Below are 21,440 nucleotides of genomic sequence, written 5' to 3' on the forward strand. Positions count from 1 at the left end.
ATTAAAGCATCAATTGAAAACAAACATTTAACCCCCAGTTGGTTCAAAGAAAGACAACCAAATCAATACTAAACAAAACTAAGGCAAAACAGGGCTACTGCAAAACAATACTCAAAACAAAACAGCAGTATGGCAAAACAATAGGGCAAAACAGCAGCAAGTGAACCTACCAAATGGAGGAAAATAGAATTAACTACGACTCACTATGCTGCATAGTTAGATTAATTGGTGTGGGCAACACACTACTCACCACCACGGGTTTGGGGGTAAGAAGGAAAGTCACGCGGTCACAGGGGGGCTATCCTAAAGCTAAAATAAACAAACCAAATGAATAGGAAGCTTGTTTAAAATTAAGTTCTGTACATCTTCTTAAAAGTTATTCACATGGTCACCACTCCACACCAGCCACAGCAGAGACAAAGCCATACTGAGGCACAACACACCTGATTTATATAAGGGGCTTGATTAGGGGACTAGGCCATTTTCAGGCTGCCTTCAAGAGCACTATGTTCAACACTGTTTGTAATGGCTTCTACATTGCTACACACACACTTAGCTATGGTCGTTTTTTTTCTTCAAAATTGTTGTTTTCAAAAGACAGTTTAGCTATTTTAATAACGTTTCCACATCAGCAGGGTCTGTGATGCCTTGTGTGCTGAGCCAGAAAGACAAAATGACAGCAGGGGCTGTGGCTAGTGGATCTGCAGTTGATCCTTGCGATACCTGTGACTGTTTGACCACATTGCACCTCGAATGTGACCTTTTTTAATAGGACAATATGGTCTTATGGATGTTATTTGCTTCATTCAAATCTACTGTTTACTTCATGTTTGCCACTTTTTAATCTTGTTTAATCTTGTGGTATTCTTATCCCTATGGGGGATTATTTTATCACTTGTTTCAGAGGGGAGGTCAGACTCAACTTGTCTGTTTGCGTGTTCGTGTGTCATTGTAGCCTGATAGGTCTATAGTTACAGTGAAGGGGTTAAAGAGCTTATTTTAGCCAGCAGGCACTTAAGGGAAGTGCTGGAGGCTTGGATCACCATAGAAACCATGACATAAACTGACTCATCTCCTTGACAGACCATAATAAGCACTCATCTGAAGAAGGGACTAAAGAGGTATTAGTCATGCAGACTCATTAGTGCCATTACAATGTGCAAGTGTGTTTCAATGTGTGTGTGTGTGTGTGTGTGTGTGTGCGTGTGTGTGTGTGTTTGGTATATACAGTACAGTATATGGAATGGTAGTGTGTTAATGTGTTCAGATGACTGTTGATGTGTGTGCCTATGCAATAACAAAAAATAGAGGATTGAGGGAGCAGAGAGCAGGCGACTGAGGGGTGATGTTATGAATGTTAACAGCCTGAGCCCACTGAGCTGCCTCTGAGAGTGACTCATTGAAACTCGTGCTTCAATCTTGATATTGTTCTCACTTCCACTGGCAGGAAATTAAAACTCAAGCGACTTCCAGTTCTGCTTTATTGGCAGCCACACATTTGTTGCCTGCTTGCCTGGTTTCATCTCTCTCTCTCTCTCTTTCTCTCTTTCTCTCTCTCTCTCCATCACACTTTCCCTTCTTCTGTCAGGCCTTTTTCGATTCCTCTCCACTCCTCTCTGTTCATCTCTATCCTCCCCTTAGATGTTGATCACAATACTTCTGACCCAAGCTGCTGATCTGCTTCATATCTCTTGAATCAACGTCATTGGACATGAGTATACTCCTCAATGCTCTCTCGAGTATAAATAAAGTCTAAATGAAAAATTCAATTAAAAATACACACACCTATAGACAATAGACATTATGCGACACATCTCTCAAATGATATATTTACAATTATTATTAGCAGATCCCCACATTTGATAAGCCTGAACCACAGAATATGGTATTTTTGCTTAATAAGTGACTCAATCGACAACGTGCGTGCATGTGTGTATCTGTGTACAGAATGTGTCTAAACTTCCTCCATTTGTATTCCTTGCATAGTTCCTCACTCCTCCTTATCCCACTAAAAAATCCCCTCATTTGAAGTGCTGCAGCCACTTGAGCCTGATCATTCCTGTATTTTTTCAACACTACATGAATGCCAATTTGAACTTTGAATTAATTAGTGCAACCAAGAGCAATAATAAATGGGATTAATGCCGTCGCCAGTTAAGGCTGATGGAGTCATGTTCTAGGCTGTTTCATACCTGATGTTAATCTACGACTAAATTGTCCCTAATTTATATATTTTTGTTCCGTTTGAAAGCCATCAGTGCTCTGTGCGTTCCATCTGTGTCACATAGAAAACACTTTCAGCAAGGACAAAGTGGCTGAAACAACCTAATTATTAGTACTAAGTTGAATATTTGATAATTTTTTTTGTTCCACCTGATTGGGGCTTTGGAATGATTTTAACTGCTACTGAAATTCAACTGTCCATATTGTGTCTAACAACATCTCTCAGTAGCACTAATATCATTGTCTTTTCCTGCTTTTTCCACATTGCTCACATTGAGTCACAAAAAGGGATGCAAGAGCTGCATTTCATCAAGTTGGAGGTGTGGGTGGAGCCACTCCATCACTAGAGTGGGGTTGGCCACTCAAGCTTTCTGATAACGTTGCATCCTTCACGTTTAAATTAAGTCCTCTGGAAAGGCTTCACGGTCAGTTACTCACACCTACACACGACAGAACTGCTGTGGAGAATCAAATGTTTTTTCCCTCCTCTTACATATGTCCACACTCCCACACTGTATACTGGGAGCGAATATATATGTCCACGCACACATGCATGCACAGCCTGACACTGTTAACCACATGCTGCCCATGATACATGACACCCATTGCCCACACAGACTTCAAATATAGCACCAACGTACAACTGGAGAACAAACAACACTGATCACAGTAACTGTATTTTGTAGTGGCCTATACGGTATTTGAGGAATCCTCATTGCTTTTATTCTTTATAAACTGCCATGCATAGAGAAAGTGTCATACTCGCACCGCAAGCACATTTAGAAAAAATCAAATGCATGATGTAAAAGTACACAGATTTTTCTTATGGTACCAGACACACAGCACAGTTGAGGGTGTAGAGAACAAGAAGGGGCTCCTGTAATTAAAATAACATCATATCTAACATTCTCAGATACATTTTAAGACATCAGTGATCAAACCTTTTCTTTGTGTTACTTATCAAAAATAAATTTAATGTAATATCTCCACACGATCCGCTACCTGTCTATACTGTGTGTGTGCGCTGGGGAAACATATACAGTACTCAACCTAGGCTTTGTAAACAGGCATGTTGCTACCTACAGTGGGTCCCGTTAAATACCCTTCGTTTATAAAGTCCTATACCTATTTACAGAGCATATGGCTGTGTATTGACAGTTTTTTTCTTTCAGGGCCCGATGTGCAAATTAAACAAAGGAGATAGACTACGACAAGTTAACAAGCGAAATATTAAGGTTCCAAGTTTGTAGACAGTACCCTTAGCTTTGGCTGTTACCAGATGCTTACATTCTTTGTACTAAAGCAAAGCTTACAGGTTGTACATTCATTTGCAGTTACTGCACACACTTGAATAAACCCATCAGAGGTAATCAATGTGTTTGTGAACATCCGTGTTCAAGAATCGTTATTGCCTCTGTAATAACAATACTGTTTCTACTGGCTTGTATTGGATTTTTTTATTGCCTTTTCATCCTTTCCATTTACTCGAGAAAATGCTCATTTGCAGCAATTTTGAGATGTCATTTTTGAGAGCTTTTTCAGTAGATACTGCGAGGTGCAAAGAAGTGACAGAGGAAAATTGAAGAGGCTGAATTGGGGAGACGTGGAGAGAGAATGAAAGGTGGCAGGGTAATTTTATTGCCTTGACCTGTACGCCTTCGGTTAAACAAATCACTTTTTTTTAGACCAATTCTCTGGCGAGCTGTGTCACTCTGTCATCTATAATAGCCTATAGTCTATGGTTGCATTCAGTGGCTGCTACGTCACTGTGACACTCAGGGAGATGGAGGAGGAAGCAAACATCACAGGAACTGTCAATGTGCTGTCTGGCAGCTTCCACTGACTGGGTTCAACCAACATGCCAGACACTCATAGACTGCTGAGATCATTTATCGTGGGCGATAAAACTGGGAGTTCGTCCAAATAGACGATAAAGTGAACAGAGTGGAAATGTAAGGTGTGAAAAGCTGTGTCTGTCCAGACTGGAACTGTCAGGCTACCATTGTCATATAATTGTAATTGTTGCACAATGACATCCCTGCAGCGATTACTGTGTATTTAAATGCTGCTGTGGTAGAATAGTGTATGGAGTTTGTGTTCACAAAGGAATAAGGATCATGTTGGCTTTAGAAGCATGGTTGTATGATATTTTTAATTGCTGATAAAGAGCGCTGATCTTAGGCCAGTGTGGTATGCTTCCTCAATTCTAAGGTGAAGCAAGTTAATACAAATGTCTTTGTCAACAAAAGAAACATTTATTATTTAACTGGGGGTCCATCATTTTAAAAACTCATTTCAGAACAAAATAGATTCGATCTGAGTTTGCCAAGTCTGATGTTACTTTACTTTGATATTACACATTTCTCCAAAACTATAGAATAACTAAGATGTTACTATAACCCTATATACTGGCTGATACAGTATGCCTCAGCTGTAAATTTCATCCTTCTCAATTGTGGAGTCCTTTGCATATGATTGTGATTGTTCTGCATGTAAACTGCATCCTAATGCAGTCTTTAGAATGTTAAAATAACTATCTTATTATATGTAATGATTGATTAAAAAGATGGAAAAGACAACAACATTTATCTGCTTTTTTTTAATAATATGACATAATAATTATTCAAAGTCTGTAGTATGTTTACACAATGATTTATCAATGGCAAAAAAAGAAGAAGAAAAAAACACTTTCTTGGTTTCTTAGTTTTTTTCCCTCCCACACTATATCCCATCTCCTGTCTGACTCCACGGCACTGCTGGATGGTTGTCTCGCTGACGGAGGGTCCCACAGTAAACAACACAAAGGGAACCATTATGAACACCCTGTCATTTCTTCCTTTGACCTTTACAAGGTTGAACTAGCTCCTTTCTTGCTGCTCAGTAGGTGGGTGTACGACTGTCGTGTATCAAACAACGGTGACTTTTTCAAAATCCACCTGTAAATGCCAAAGCGCTGTGGTGGCACAGTGTTCCTGGAGAAGAAATGTTCAACAAAACATTTGTATTCATGTGCTCCTCTTTAAAACACACTAAAAAAACATCACAGTTATTTCCTGGTGTGTGTGGATGTGCAGTGAGATAGAGCTGTACCAGAACAGTTGTACAGGCTTTTGGAGGCTTGTGGTTCTTCTCACATCCCATTGATGCATTTGCGACTCCAGCCTTGCATCTCTTCTTTGCTTGTTAGCTTATGACCAAGGAAGATAAGCAAGGATGGGATGCAAGCACGGAGGAGTCAGAGCAACACAATACGGCCAAATGTGATGCATTGATAGCTCAACAATGATATGAAAAGTGGTCATCCTCTCATATTTATAAATAGGTGTAGCCATACCTGCCAGATTGGATGGTTTATGGGAATATATCAAAGTTAAATAAGTGGATTAATTGTCTAGTCGCTAGTGTATTAATTAATGTTAAATGTGTTTTTCTATTGCTCCAAAACAGCGCATTTACATAAAAAACTCCGAAATCCCCAGCTTTCGTGTCCCCTGATGAACAAAACCCCTGTGTAGTTCAATCAAAAGTAAAAGGAGCGTCCTGTTAACACTGCCCACTCTCCATTCTCTTTACTGTTCTCAATGGCCACGAGTGGGCCCAGAGAGGTGCCTTCACATGCATCCCAATTGCCAATTTGGAGTGAGGAGATAGATATTCATTGATTGGGAGATGAGAAGAACTCCATTTGGCCCAAACTGCCATTGTTTTTACTACCAGGCTTGTTTGGGAGCCTGTGAACGATGCCCCAGTGTCAGTGACAAACAACGCGGCGCCGGCACAATTTTGAAAGCAATTGGTTTGGATGTCAAACCTCTCTGAGTAAAAACCATCCAATCGTATTTTTATTTAATTGCTGAGACAAGTAATCGGGGGGAAAAAAATCTGTAGATAATAAAATGTCTAGAATCCCCCCCACCTCACCCTCTCATCAACCCCTAAAAACTAGCCTATATAGCCACTTAGAAACAGACTGTATCCTCTAAACAGCAAGACCAGTATATCCTCACATTGCACAGTCCACAAAGCTGAGAGAAAATATTTAATAGATAATCAAATAGGCCTATCCAAATATAAAACCATCCGTCACTTTCACACCAAAACAAAGCATCAAATTACATTATAGAGTTCTGAACATCAGAAAGCAAAACACTTTTAGACATTCACTATACTATCAAATGTGCCTGAGGGTGGATAAACACTAAAGCTTCCTTTAAAAGAAAAAAAAAGATGAATTGAGAGCATCTTTATCCCATTTACTAAATGTTGGCATGAGAAAAATTAAGTAAAATATAATTAGATTTTTTTGCCATAGAATCTCATGAAGATATAATTCCCATCTAGTTACATTTCTGTAGTGTTTATCCCCCAAGCTTATAGACACTTGTAAACGAAGAAGAGAGAAAGTTGGCACTGAGTGGAGGAGCATGATGACGCCGTGATAAAACACCAGTGGGGTGTGTGTGTGTGTGTGTGTGTGTGTGTGTGTGTGTGTGTGTGTGTGTGTGTATATATATATATATATATATATATATATATATAACTAACTGTAACAGATTTATCATTAGTTTTCATTTTCCTAAAACTCATTTTCTGCCTGGACTGAATAAATATTCATCAACGAAGATATAGAAAAAATACATTACATTCTACATCGCCCGTATAGGGATTTCGGCTCTTTCCACTATCTCTATAATTAGGTCTATGGTAACCCGTCATAATTTTCTTTTTATCAAGATGAAGCCCAAACTGGCTGCTCCACTGAGCTCAGCTGCATTAAGGTTTTGATACATCTGGGTTGTAAACAGATTGGGACAATACAAAGCCCCTTAATTGATATGCAGATGAGCATGAGACAAATGACATTTGTTTTCTACTCAGATCGTCCACCTCAGCGATTCTGAGAAAGAGAAAAAATGTGTACGCCTGCTAACAAGCTTGTAAAATGTCACAAGTAAAAACAGTGATTAAACCTGATTAATCTCAAGCTATCAGTGAGAATGTAAACATCCCTTTTAGGCAACATTCATCTCCATTTTCATCTAAACACTACTCAAAATAGAATCTCATCAGGATTTCAAGCAGGCTTATTAATGGGGATATTGTTTATGTCTCTCCAGCAGCAATCTACACACTAGAATATAAAAAAGCACACAGTGTGTTTTCTGACTGTTCAAAGGAATCACCCACAGTGGTGTGTTTCTTTGAAACCAATGTTCAGGGTTCATACAGCTTTTTAGGAGTAAAATTTAAGCACTTTTACCACATTTTCATAATGAAAATCATAAAATATATATACGGGAGGAAAAACATGCTTATTCTTATGATTTTATACATTATAATCTTAAATAGAATAAACATTATAATCTAATTTTGTACTATTTTTTAAAATTATAATAAGTATTTTATTGACATTCCCTAAGTCAGTGTGGTCAATTTGGAGAAAATCCAGCTTTTTCCAGTAATGTGTTCTGATTTCAAGCACATTTCAAACCTTTAAAAGACAAGATTTAAAACCAAGCAATTTCCTAACGTTCCAGACTCTGTATACGAACCCTGTCCGTTACATGGTGTGATATCACAGCTGTTTGTTATAATTAACGTTTAAATTGAATCATGGGGTCAAGTCACTAAATACATTTCATAAATCATCAATACAAATACAGTAAACTCAGCAACTCTCTGTATGTAAAATGATAATGGCCCCACACCACAGACACACTGACCTGCTTAATAAGTGATTCCACTTTCTCATAAATAAATCCTGAAGCCAAATAGATACACACACAAACTCCATTCTTACTTCTAATTAATATAATACAGAACCCAATTTCTTTTCACGTTAAGCCACATGCACTTTAACCTACAACAACCTAAACCTAAAACCAGTCATTTGACAATCGGATGAGCAAACAATCACATATTAATCTTTACCAGGTTATAAAAAGCAACGTTCAAATAAGCTTATGGCACACATATTAACTCTTAGGGATGGGTATCCTTATTGGATTTTATCCATACTGCACATTGGTTTTATTTTGATGAGTGTGAAAAATAAATAAATTTAAAAAAATAACAGAATTTACATAAATGTGAATGGGTTCAAAGGGAAGACACTTTCCCAGTGGCCAAACTGTAGGACAACACTTTTGCTTTAAAATCGAATAAGCATCTTGTGATTTACTCACTCCATTAATGCTATTAAAAGGTGAGAACCAAATTTAGATATCTACTGAATGAAACTCGCATCAGTGTTCTTCTCCCATCCTGTCCTGACACGCGTATTTCTCTATGTGGTGTTTACACGGTAAACATAGTTCTCTTTTCTGAATCAAATCCAATAAATATTTAGATAGGGCAGAGTAAGAGGCTGCTTTGTTCTACAGCACTGCCAGACAGACTGGCAAAACCTTCAATTAGCAGGATTTTGTGGTACTCTAATGTAGGTCCCTCTATTAAAAGTCATTCTCATAAGTACGTCACCAACATGCCCACAGATGCCGATTTCTCTGCAATCCAAAATGATATAATCTTGCACCCTGAAACCATAGGCTTGTTTAAAATGCAGGTGTAAAAAACACTGGAGGGAAAAATGTGAAACGGCCTGTCGATTTTCAAGTTGTATACCTTGCTCTGAACAAGGGTTTAAGGATCAAGAGACTACAGGGTGATGATGGACCGTGGACTGGTTTTATATTATCATTCAAAAGGTATAAAATAAATGAGGTTGTGTCCCCCGCCCACCCGTTCGGCAGATGAGCATGTCAGGATTAAAAGTATTTTAGAGCGCAGGGATTATCAATCCAATTTTTTTGAGTGCATTTACGGAAAAAGGCAGCCAACAGCATATTTGGTGGACATTATACGCATAAGACTTTACCCATCATGGTGGCGAATTTGGTTAAAATGTGAGGGGAAATATCTATAACCAAGTTCACTCCAGATTAAAGTGAGTTTTATCTTTTTGTGATCCTTTGAGGAAGGGCTAAAATGTGATGTGATTAGTGCAGAAAAGCTCCCATCTGCATTACTACTGTAGCTCAACTTCCTTCATTTCCCATACAAGGGCGATTACTTTGACATGGAGAATGTTAGAAAGCTGACGACTGAAGAGACTCTGGATACAAAAGCAAGAGAGCCTGAAAACTTATTTTGCCAAAATGCTACAATAGATTTTTTTGATAAGCCTGCTGCTACTCGTTGGTCATGTGTGACTTGAATATGAGATGCTGCCACAGAACTAAGCCCTTAGAGAGAATAAGATAGCAGTAGATGTAAGCTCTGATCCAGCCTTTTTCTGCAGAGGTAGCACAACAACTGCTGAACCTCACCCAAGGGGGGACTGACAACACTCAACTGAAGCGCTGAAGCAAGCTCCCTGTTACACTTTCAGCATGTTTGAAAATACTGTCCCCGGCAGTAGCAACAAAATGGATTTTTTTTTTATCCACAGGTCGCAGATTGGTCAAATTAGATGAATAGATGTAGAGGTAATGATGCACATACAGTAGCACTTTGGACCAATTATGTCAGTGATTGTGACCCAGAATGACTTGCTTGATTTTTTTCTGCTGTGCACAGTTTTCTCCTTTTCATAAGTAAAAGTATCTGTACAAATCTCAAACTTTGATTGTGCATACCCACTTTTTGCTTTTGGACCCAGGAAAAAAGTTTGTAGCTACAACAGATCACCAATTAATCAGTACACTTTTGAAAAACAGCACGCAAAAAATTATAATAATGGCACATGAAAATAATTGTGTTAACTACCTCACACTGTAGCTATGCTGCTAGTGGATTGTACTCATCAAACCCTGGACTTGAATTGACAAGTTTAGACCAGAGACTGAACCAAGAATACGCATTAGAAAAAATGTGAAGATAACGCTGCAAAAATAAGAGAACTGCAGCCTCTTTGTGACTATAAATTACTTATGTATCTCTCATGACATAAGGATTAAGAAAATAAAAATGTGAACTTATCTACCTACCATCTTGTTGAATTTTCCCCCATAGATTATAAAATGATGAAAATAACCCAACCTAAAACATTGTTTATGATTTAAGAAACCCCTCAGATGTGCACCTTGAATACAAATGGAGAATATTGCTTTTACATTGGAAAATGATATTTATATAGAAAATATCCAAAACAATAGAAACAGTTTTACATTTACTTTTTTTTCTCCAAGTTTTTTTTTTATGAAATCACTTAAATACCCACAAGCTAGTAAGCTAGACCCTCCCTCACCCCTTTGGCACAATAATCATATTAATTATTATTATATTGTTGAATCACAAGACATTTGAATAGGAATGGTCACTCACACATTCAGAGTAGTAACACAGTTTCTGTAGTCGTAACACATATTGGTACTGTATGATGTTATAACATAGTTCCAAAACATATTTTTTTCATATTTTTTTCACCTTTGTTGATATGTTAGTAAAATTACTTTGATCTGAAACAAAACAGAACTGTCTTTGCATGCCCTTAGTATTTACAGAATCCCTTTGAGTTGTTCTTGCTGGCTACTGTAGAGCAGAGACACTACGCTCACGAGGATAAATCAGACCACGGACTTCAGAAAAATATGGAGGTCATGATGTGCAATAAAACAGGAGCAATATTTTGAAGTTGAGGTACCAACAGCCCAATTATCTTTACTTAGATCAGATGCTGTATAGCAATCCATGTCTCTGCTGCAGATAATATTCCTCATATAAAATTTCTAAAAATATTTTGTGTATCACAGCCTTCAGACTATTGTATTTTGTTTCATTGCTTTGCTGAGTGTTTTCCTCTTATCTGTGGAGGGAGTTCAGCTGACACGAAGCCAAGGCCCCATTTCTCAAAAGCATCCAATTCAATGCGTTCATCTGCACATTTCACGTCCCAGCTCCACTCTTGATACTCACACATTCTCTTCAATGTTGGCAATTGTAAGTACAATATTGAATTTCAAAGATATAGACCCAAACTTTAAAAAGTCAAATTATAGATGGGAGATCTTTTGCAAGTTCAGCTCTGTAGTTGTCATCTACACAGACATTTATGATTTGAATATTCAGAGGCAAATCTTTCACATTCATGACAGTAATTGTCTTCTCACAACATGTTTTCCAAATACAAGATGTATGACATTTGGAATTAGTATCATGAGGCCAGACCTTACTTCAAAGCAGTGAACTGACGTCTTGGTAATTGACTGATTCACTTTCTTTGGATGAGAAAATCGATCCCAATCTCATGTCTGTTCATTCAATATGAACCACATTCATTGCCCCTTGTTGTCTGAAAAGAATGGAGATTTTGGAAAAGGTCTCAGCACCTATGCAGCAGATGATTGTAGAAGCTGAGCAGGAGGCTCTCTCCCAGCGGGAATCTACCGCTACCATAATAGATGAATTGTGATTCCAATTATTCCCATCCAAAGCACAGTCTATGATGAAATCATTGCACAATAGAATATAAGCTTTGAGGTCAGATTTCAGCCATTAATCCAAGTGAAACAAGGCCTGGTCTGGTCAATCTCTCCATCTCTTTTTCCTTTTCAGACAGAGAGGTACAAAAGGTTTGGTCCCAACTTCTACTTCAGAATTGTGTAGAAAATATACATTCAAACTTCTGAAGAAAAAAGATTGAAGAGTAGAAAATGCTGAAAGACTGGAGGAATGAAAGAAAGCAGTAAGAGAAAGAGCGACGAAGGAAAAATGAAGAGAGCTGAATGAATAAAAAGATGCGTTTTGTGAAAAAGTTCTTGAGGGTAACATACAGCCTTCGTATGTAAACACAATGCACTTTTGTCAGAAGCATGTTCGATTTTTATCACCAAAGAAAAATTCATAACCTCTCATATATTTACAGTTTTTCCCTTACATTGTATTTGTTTGTGAGCACTCACACCAACGTGTGTGTGTGTGTGTGTGTGTGTGTGTGTGTGTGTGTGTGTGTGTGAATTAGTATGATCAATTATACGTATATTGTATGAAAATACATGTGCCCTTGGTAGCCTTCTAGTTACAGGTTATAGGAGTCAATGCTCTTCGCTGTCACATTGCCTTCACCTCTAATTGACTACAATACAGCAAAAACATACTCATGCTCTCACACACACTCACACACCCAAACCCAAACCCACACCCACACCCACACCCACACCCACAATCTCTAATTAGTTGATAGCCATGTTACCTTAAGGCCACTACCAAAACCTAAATGACACTTAGCTCTAGACCTTTGAGACTGATTTCTGGCTTAACAAACACCAAAACACTGTATAGTTATAGTGGCCACTTTTTTGCAGTTCGTCACATCTCACTTGTGAGAAACAGCACTACGAAAATACAACATTGGGCAAGCTCCTTATACTTGCATCTCACTGCAAACATGTAAACACGAAAACAGCAGACTGTCGCAGCTTCGGTGTCTTCACCAACCGGCCCCCCACGACTTCTTAACTTCAGATTTCTACTCCATGCAGGGTTGAATGAGTTTCAGTCTTTCCATCCTTCTATACTCATATCATTCCTGTTGGTTTTTGAGTGGTCCTCTTCCCTTTCTTGATCTGCGCCTCACAGTGAGGATGAACTCTGGCTGTAGTTTCTGAGTGTCAGTCTGCTGTACCTGGGTGAGGGGGGGGACGGGGGAGGGTGGGAGGGTGCGGGGGGGAGACACAGGCCCGTCTCAGAGATAGGTGAGCTGCTGCTGGAGGCCAAGGAATCACGGAAGGGCGACGGGGGAGTCAAAGCAATGAGCTCCTCCTCCAACTCTGCCCTCCTCAGAGGAGAGTCACCCAGGCAGGCCATCAGGCCTCCTCTCATGGGGGAGAGAGAGGGGGAGGCCTGGGGGTGAGGGGGCGGCAGAGGGTAAGGTGGATGAGGGATAGGGTGAACCAGACAGCCACCACGGCCCCCCATGCTGGACTCTACAGGCGGGAGGGGCTGGACCTCAGCGTAGGTGGTGAGGGTTGGGGGCATTGGGATTTCACGGGGCAACAGGTACGGGTCAGTGGGGTGGGGAGACGGAGGCGTGTGTTTGTGCGTGTGCGAGTGCGTGGGAGAAGGCGACAGCATCATGTTGTTGAGCTCGGAGATGTTGGCGGCGAAGCGGTTCACCACACAGCTGATCTGATCCATCAGAAAGTTCGGGGGCACCCCTGGGTGATCGTCGAACACCACTAAATGGCCATCGCTCCCGGCTACAAAAGAGCCGCTGCTGACGCGTCCACAGCTGCTGTCGCTGCCGCCACTGCAGACGCTGCTGGGGTAATTGGGAATGCCCGTCATCTGGGGCTCCTCAACACAACCTGCCACCAGCCTCTGGCTCACCGTGCTGATGGGTGAAGGCGTCTGCGGCCGGTAGGTGATGGAGTAGCGCTCCTCGGCTTCAGACAGCTCGTACAGGGTCTTGTCTGGGCCAGAGTCATGGTGAGAGGGCAGCAGGGAGGACATGGAGGGGAGGGAGGGCAGGGGCACGTGTGGCGGCAGGTCCCCCCCTCCACAGTAACGTTCCTCAGAGGTTTTGGAGAAGGGTTTGATGACGGCCATCTGATTGTTCTCCTTCTTCTTGATGTGGAAGGACAGCCGCTGCCACAGGTGGTTGCCACGGGAGCCGCTGCGCTCCGCCTGCGCCCAAGACACTGATTTACCGTTGGAGCTGGAGAACAGGAAGGAAGTCGGAGGAAAGACAGAAAAAAGGGGGGGGGGGCAGGGGGGGTTTAGTGCTTGGAGATAGATTTACCATCTTGTGTTAATTAGTTATTTTATTACTTTTTGTCAGTTTGATGTGGAAAAACAAAAAGGAAGGAGCGTGGACATTATATGCTAAAGATTTATTTCACTTGGCTGGTAGGTGAATGTGAGCAATATAAAACACAGTGAACCAAAACATGCACTTCCTTTCAAATATATATAAAAAAAACTGGACTGGACTTTATGATATATTAATGTTGCAAAGGAAAGACAAGACAATTCCAAGTTATTTTCTAGAGCAAATCTAAAAGCCCTCGTTAGCAATGCATTAGCATCATGAGGCAAATCATTCCATAAAGCAGGCCTGCTCTATATTAGATCATATGTATGTCGCTAGATGAGTAATGTCATTGAATGGATACACACAGACACACATTCAAATTGAGCCTTGACTCCATCGCAGAAAATTAGTTAAACTTCACACAGTATATGGTCATTTAATTACAATAAATTTCGGGTCTATTTTTGTTCTTCATTTTTCTTACTCAGGTTCACTCTTCCTCTATTTCTCCCCCTATCTTACAGTTTTACTTGCTTCACATCATTCACAGCAATCTGTCCCCTGCTTCTCTCTACACACTTTCTTCCTTCCATCCTTTTGTCAGGTTAATTAGTGTGATTAATTTATAGAGGAACTTCTGATTAAATCTCAGTCCACCATGGCTGTGGGTCAAAGGAACTGAGACACACATGCAGTACACCCATACAGACATAAACCTTGTAATACTCACACCCATAATGCACACGTACTGAACATATGCTGTACATGTTGACCTGCACTTATGTGATCCCCAAAGTCTCTTAGGTCAGCTAAGACCAAAAATTGCTACTAGCTGAAACACATGTTGCACACACCAAAGGAGGCTCTGAGGCTGATTTGAAAGTCTAGTGTATGTGAACCTGCACTCTCCAGCAGTTGAAACTTTGGTACACACATCACTCAAATGTTAACTTATTTGAGATATTTCTTCTCCCCCTCTCTCCTGGTCTCATGTCTGTCCGTGTCATGTCAGACAACACAAAGACAGCACCTCAAAAGGCAACAGCTTCCAGGGCCCTGTTCCCGGGGAGATAGACAGCCCTGCCATCACCCACCGAGGAAGATAGAACCACGGGAGAGAGAAATAAAAAAGAAGCCAAGATGGCAACTCTCCTGACATTTCCCATAAGAGTGTGATTGAAATCTTGCTTGCCAAGCAGGATGAGCTGGAACAACCTGCTGACAAACGAAACGTGTTCTGGTCTTTTTTCCTCCCTCTTATTCTGGGCAAGTGGCTGTGCATCACTCCCTTTGTGTTTTTTGATCGGCTCCTTGTCACCAAGAATGACTGGTAGGTGGCCTTAAGCTGGGTTTGAAAGTTATAATGTCTTCTTTCTTTTCACCTTTTCTTCTCTCTTTTCCATCACTTTTGCGTTTCATCTCTCTGGCCATTCCCTTCACCCTTTTCCCTCTCTCTCTGTTTAGATTTGTATCTTTCCACATTTCTCCTTATACCCTTCCTTCCTCCCTCCCTCAGTTCACTCCTTGCTCTCTTTCTTTATCTTTCCCATGTCTCCATTAGGCAATTGTCTGCGGTTCATGTTAGGGTCAGAAGAACATTCAAGCAGGCTCAGGGGAGTTCAGAGAATCAATCTCGCAGAGACCTCGAACACACAAGATTCAAGATTCAGACACAGACACAACATTAGTAGACTTGTGGGGCCATTACAGAAATGGAGCCTTGGACTGTAACTGAGGAGTAACCTGACATTAACCTGGCCACACACGCACAGAGACACAGACACACAGACAGACACACGTACCTGAGTGTCTCTCCAGTAGAGCCTCTGCGTCTCCACAGGTTGACCAGACTTGAGGAACGGCTAGCAGCAGAGGAGGATTTACCGTCGCCTACGTGCATGCGCACCACTGTGCTAGTGGTAAAGGCACTGCGCACGTTACGCTCTGGCTTGGCTAGAATGATGTACACCTGATATTAAAAGAAAACATTACATATGTTAATCATATACTGTATGGCAGCAGTTCTAAAGAAAAAGACTACTAAATGTAATTACATAAAGCACAAGCAAAGACCTTCATGACTCATGTTTTTTGGCAATCATTAGATTTAAATAAATGTTTTTAGAGTAGTGATAAAAGCTTTCCCGACTCACCCTTTTTAACGAAAAACTCTAATGAAGAATGAATGAAGTTCTTAAAGAAGGACTAGCAAATAATTTTTATTTAATGTATTTCTGTTGTTGTTTAAGCATTAACGTTCTCCTTGAAGCCCTGCAGGAAGGAATATCTAGCTATTACTGTATAAGTGGGAGAAAACGTGACGCGTGATAATATTTCAAATGAGCTTTCTCACTTTAAAGCTGGCATTTGAGTAAAATGTAATCTCGAGTTTTCTAATTACTTATTTAAAAACAGTCACTTTCAATTATATGGTGTATACTTGGGGTGCTACTGTCAGACAGTTGATACGGTCATGAGCAACAAAAAATCTGGGGTTATCCTCACCAAATTATGGCTTATTGCATGCACATCGGGACTTGTGGCGAAACAAATGAATGTGAAATAGTAAATTTATTCAGTGGAAAAAAACAAGTTCCTCTTCCTTGGTTCTGAGACGAGGACGTACATTTAATTGGTAATGTGGCATGCATTATTATTATCACTGTTTCCATGGTTACCTGCAGTTTAATATATGTCGTGCAATGATTTAGATTGAATTATATAGAATCTTCGGAGGCATTAATGTTAAGGTTCAGGGAGACTGAACAATATCAAGACAGCTACAGATCAAAGCAGTGAAGGAGTGAGAAACTGTGCATTTTTAACCCTTACCTTGGGTACGAACATGCAGCACAGAGCCACAGTGGCACTGAGGCTGACGCTGAAGCACATGGTGATAATTTTGTAGTTGGAGCCAAAGTAGATGGGTACAAAGGCCAGCCAGATAATACAGGTGGTGTACATGGTAAAGGCAATGTACTTAGCCTCATTGAAGTTAGCTGGGACGTTGCGGGTCTTGGAGAGAAAGATAGAGTCGGTGTAAGAGAAAGTTTAAGCAACTATTCATACATTTCTGCATTTTGGTTAAACTGTTCTTTTACATGACCAGAAATAGAAATCACACTGCCTTTGCATTACTGTTATAATTTGGACTTAACCTGACCTCATTGTTATGTGCAAGTGTATTAGACATGCCATGAGACATGGGAGCATATCCCTGCACCAACAAGTGTGTATTGGTATTCTCTGTTCAATCATTTGTGCAGTATATTTCAGCTACTGTTTTATTTATCTCTCACACAATACAGAAATAAGATGTCTGCAGGCCACACATGATCAAACATTGATTTTTTAATGTGTTTGGTGTAATACAATTACTGCTGTTGAAAAGTTGTAGTGCACCAAACACAAACAGGGGTTCAATCATTGCTATTATCTGTGTATTTATTACACTAGCTTGAAGTAACAAACACACTCTTCATACTACATATGTAGTGTTAGTACACATGTTCTTATACATAATAACCTACAGTTACATTTTTAAGCACTGATTGACCATTTTGTGACTGCAGTTTTGATAAGTGTCACTCATATTCAACACTATTCAAAATCCTCAAGGCATCATCAAATTCTTGATTCGTAAGTAGTCATGTACAATAGTTACAAACAGCTTCCTAATTAAACCAAGCTAGTACCTTGAAGGCATAGAAAGTGCAGCTGAGGATGAGCAAGCCATTGTATCCCAGCGGGGCAACCACACCGAGGTTAGTGGTGTTGCAAATGAGGTTGACCTGGCGGATGCTGGGGTAGTCATGGATCACCTATAAAGACACAAGGACCAAATGGGGCATGCCAATGACAAAACACTTGAAGAAAGATTTGAATACAAGCATCATTTCTAGTCTTTCAATGTAATGTAAACAATGCCATAATAAACAGACCGTGTATGCCTCTAATTCTAACTAACTAACATTGCCATTGATTAAGCTACCAACTTGAGAGTCTGCTGGCAAAGAGTTGCAGTGTTGTTTAACTGCTCTAGATAAAGGCGACACAAATGTGTTTGTAGAGATTCACAGTTGATGTAATACGTAATCTATTACTGTCTGTGTCATGGTCTTAAAAACATCAATTATGTAAAAGATATTTCAGAGGCCTTATTTTACAACCACTTCCATTTGTTATTCTTCTTTATGTGTCTCTCTGTCAATTTGTTTTTGTTCTTAAGTCGATCTGTAAATGAGTCACTCTCCCACTCACAATGAAAACCTGACACAAAGGGAACACAGCTACACACACAGCTTACCTTCGGTGGTTCCATGAGGAAGAGAGCCACAATGATGCCCAGCTGCAGCAGTATGAGGAGGAAGGCAATGATGAGCTGAGCACAGGCAGACATGAAGCGAGGTTTCTTTGTGCAGATCTTCTTCTTGCTGCCGGCCAGGATCCGAGCAATGCGGTTTGTCTAGGGATCGGATGGCAAACATCGGTATATAAAGTCTATACTCAACAACATACTGTAGAATATATTCTGGAAAACTACTTTGTGCATTTCTGCACTGCTGCCACTGCCCTTAGTATGCAGACATATTAGTGAGAAACAAATTAGTCAAAATCTATAGAGTGAAGTTTAATATATTCATGGAATTGGTTATAGCAGTTTCCTATCATCACGTAATTGTATTCCTTGTTCCCTCAGCCCTCATTCCCAAACCCCTCGAAACAGGGGGAGGATTGACCTTTGCGCTGCTTCTGATGTTATGGTACCCATAGCCCCTGGCTCTAACCCTTATGAACATTTCAATCAATTAATCAACATTGGTTTATATAGCCCTTTACATCAACCGGTAGGTTTCCAAAGTGCTTATGAAAGGGAAAATAAATCTGGAGTATCAGGTGACTATGTCCCCTGTTTTTCTGCTTACACACATAGATGTATCCCTTTTAATGGTTCTCCAGCATCTAAAGAATGTTCTAATATCAAAAATAATATATTGTTTTTATATAGTGCTTTTCTTGACACTCAATGTTGATGTGACTTTTGCCCACAGACTTTTCAGGATCGACGGGAGGTGAGCATTGATCTTAACATGTATTCCATGGCTTTTACTCTAACTCCTAACAACTGCTGCACCCACTCATACTTACGTCAAAAATCCTTTTCTCAGCCCTTACCTTGGTGACAAGTGCAGAGTAGCTCATGGCAGGTGACAGGCCTATTCCCAGACGTTGAAGGTAACAGTGGATGAAATGGGGTTTGGCTATGAGGCTGAAGGTACACAGGTACCCCAGGCAGATCCCTGCCAGAATGATGTAGCAAAGCTCCCTACTGGAAGACTTCACGACTGGGGTGTCACGGAACCTGAATAGAGACACATTGAGACAAACAATTATGTGCGGAAACACAGACGTGCAAGTGAAGACAGTACAGTATACACTTGCAAAACATGTAGTATAAATACAAGACATACACCCAGGAAAACAGTGAAGTGTTCAAAGTGGGTATATATAGAACATATATCTGTCTATTCTTTTGTTGCTTGCATTGGTCTCCTCAGTTCATATACAGTATATTTTCTTAGACAGATGAGGGATTTGTTACCTGATGAAGACTGCAGTGACAAAGAATGTGAACATGAGACCGAGGCAGGCAAATACCACAGCAGCAATGGGTTCAGGGTCTCCCCAGCGCAGGTACTCCACTGGGATTGGGTCACAGCCTGGAGGGAGAAAAATGTGATGCATTTCTTGAAACACCTTTATAAAATGATGTGTGTGAAGCCCAAACACTGGGCACAGGTACACACACACACACACACACACACCAATGGTGGCAGCGACACTTCTACATGTGGTAGGAGGCGGGTATCGAACGACCAACCCTGTGATCAGTGGACGACTGCTCTACCTGTTTAGCAACAGCAGACCTTATCGGTTTCCTGTCCCCCCCCCGCCTTATATTTTCTCTTTCTTTCTTTACTCATTTCTCCCACTTTTATACTTAATTCTCTCCATCCTGTCTCCATATTCCTCCTAGGCGAGGAGATTAAGTGTCATTAATTAAAGGGACATTTCTAATTATGTCTTAACGCTTGCTGAAATGATCTGGTTGGTTGGTCTAGACATACTGTAGCAGCAGGGGTAGAATCTTACTAAAACTCTCGGTTCCCTTATATATTCACTTTCTTCTCTACTTATTTTTTTGCGCTTCATTCATCTTTCTCTCTCTCTCTCTCTTTCCCTTTCTCTTAAGCGAATACATAAATTCTTACAATACTGAACCTTGCAAAGAAAGGAAGAGATGGTCATTAAAACAGGCTTAAGTAATTTAATGAATTTGTTTTTAACCCGTTCAATAAAGTTGATAACATCAGTGATTTGGTTAGGTCTTAGGGCATTAACAGCAACTTAATTATACAGTCACAGAAAGACCAAATGTATCTGGTGGAAGGGTTCTGCCGAGGATGCGGTTCACCTGCAGCCTTATATCAGAGCCATTTTCCTTCAAATTTTGAAAGGTTCTGAGCAAATCATAAAAGTAGCGTAGTCCTCCGAGACAAAGTCTATAGTAACTGTCCTGCCTATCCATGACAGGTGAGGACAATACACTAGTGGAAATATGAGGTGGGAGTTAAGTAAGGAAATTGCTTATAATTTAGCTTTAATGAATCCTCCTCACACACATATAGATGTTGGGGCTGTAAAAATCCCAGCTCAAGTGTATTTCTTGTGGGTTTTTCTCAGAGCAGACATAAAAAGATTGGCTACGTCGGCATTTTAATACTTTATCAGATCAATTGCTTATTGATATACCTTAAGCCAAACTGGTGCATTAAGTGTAGGGGGGCCATTTGTGGGTTCAGTCAATATAAAGTTTAGATGGAAAACTCCTTCAAACATTCTCAGATTGTGGAACTTTACTGATCAGTGGAGAGGCTCAAATCCCAAAGACAATACTCTTTTTCCCCTCTCTCTCTCTCTCTTCTCTTCTCACTTTTCCTTTTTTGATTCCAAGTCACTTCACTCACTATGTTTCTTTTGTTTTTGCTCTATTGCCTTCTATGCTTTTCACTCCTACTGTACCTCTGTCCAACTAAGGGCACTGTCACAATAGGACCAGTTACCACAAACTGTGCCGAAGCAATATTGTCCCTTTTAAAAAAAAAATTTGTTATGACTGTCTACGAGAATAGTCACATATAAACTGACGGCAGAACCGCTGTATACTATGCGCGTGCTTAAACATGAGCATCCGCACCGGGCCAAAGCACACCACTTCCAATCAGACCAGGGCCAAGGAAGTGTACCCTGCTTGGGCACAGAACGGAGCACTCGAACTAGACAAACTAGACGTCAAGGGTGCTTGGAAACGGTATGGATTGCCTAGTGTGAGTGCGCCCTAAAACCTTGATATATCTCCTTTATTCCCTCAGCCTCTTTAATTCTTCCTCTATCCATCTCTTTC

At 40.3% G+C, this 21,440-nt stretch overlaps 1 protein-coding gene across 1 annotated transcript in view; it reads right to left on the bottom strand.

Annotated features, from left to right (window-relative positions):
* Positions 1-12,795: 12,795 nt before the first annotated feature.
* The window catches only part of grm5b (glutamate receptor, metabotropic 5b), a gene marked incomplete at both ends in the record, with an annotated part of 44,521 nt that continues 35,876 nt past the window's right edge, over positions 12,796-21,440 (bottom strand). The window contains 7 exons of the mRNA XM_080054047.1: positions 12,796-13,879; positions 15,778-15,944; positions 16,808-16,990; positions 17,671-17,796; positions 18,282-18,440; positions 19,151-19,337; positions 19,578-19,695. Coding sequence (XP_079910173.1) covers positions 12,796-13,879; positions 15,778-15,944; positions 16,808-16,990; positions 17,671-17,796; positions 18,282-18,440; positions 19,151-19,337; positions 19,578-19,695 — 2,024 coding nt within the window. The remainder of the gene's footprint in view (positions 13,880-15,777; positions 15,945-16,807; positions 16,991-17,670; positions 17,797-18,281; positions 18,441-19,150; positions 19,338-19,577; positions 19,696-21,440) is intronic.

Source organism: Ammodytes marinus (genome assembly GCF_949987685.1).
Source record: "Ammodytes marinus genome assembly, chromosome: 3".
Classification (NCBI taxonomy): Eukaryota; Metazoa; Chordata; class Actinopteri; order Uranoscopiformes; family Ammodytidae; genus Ammodytes; species Ammodytes marinus.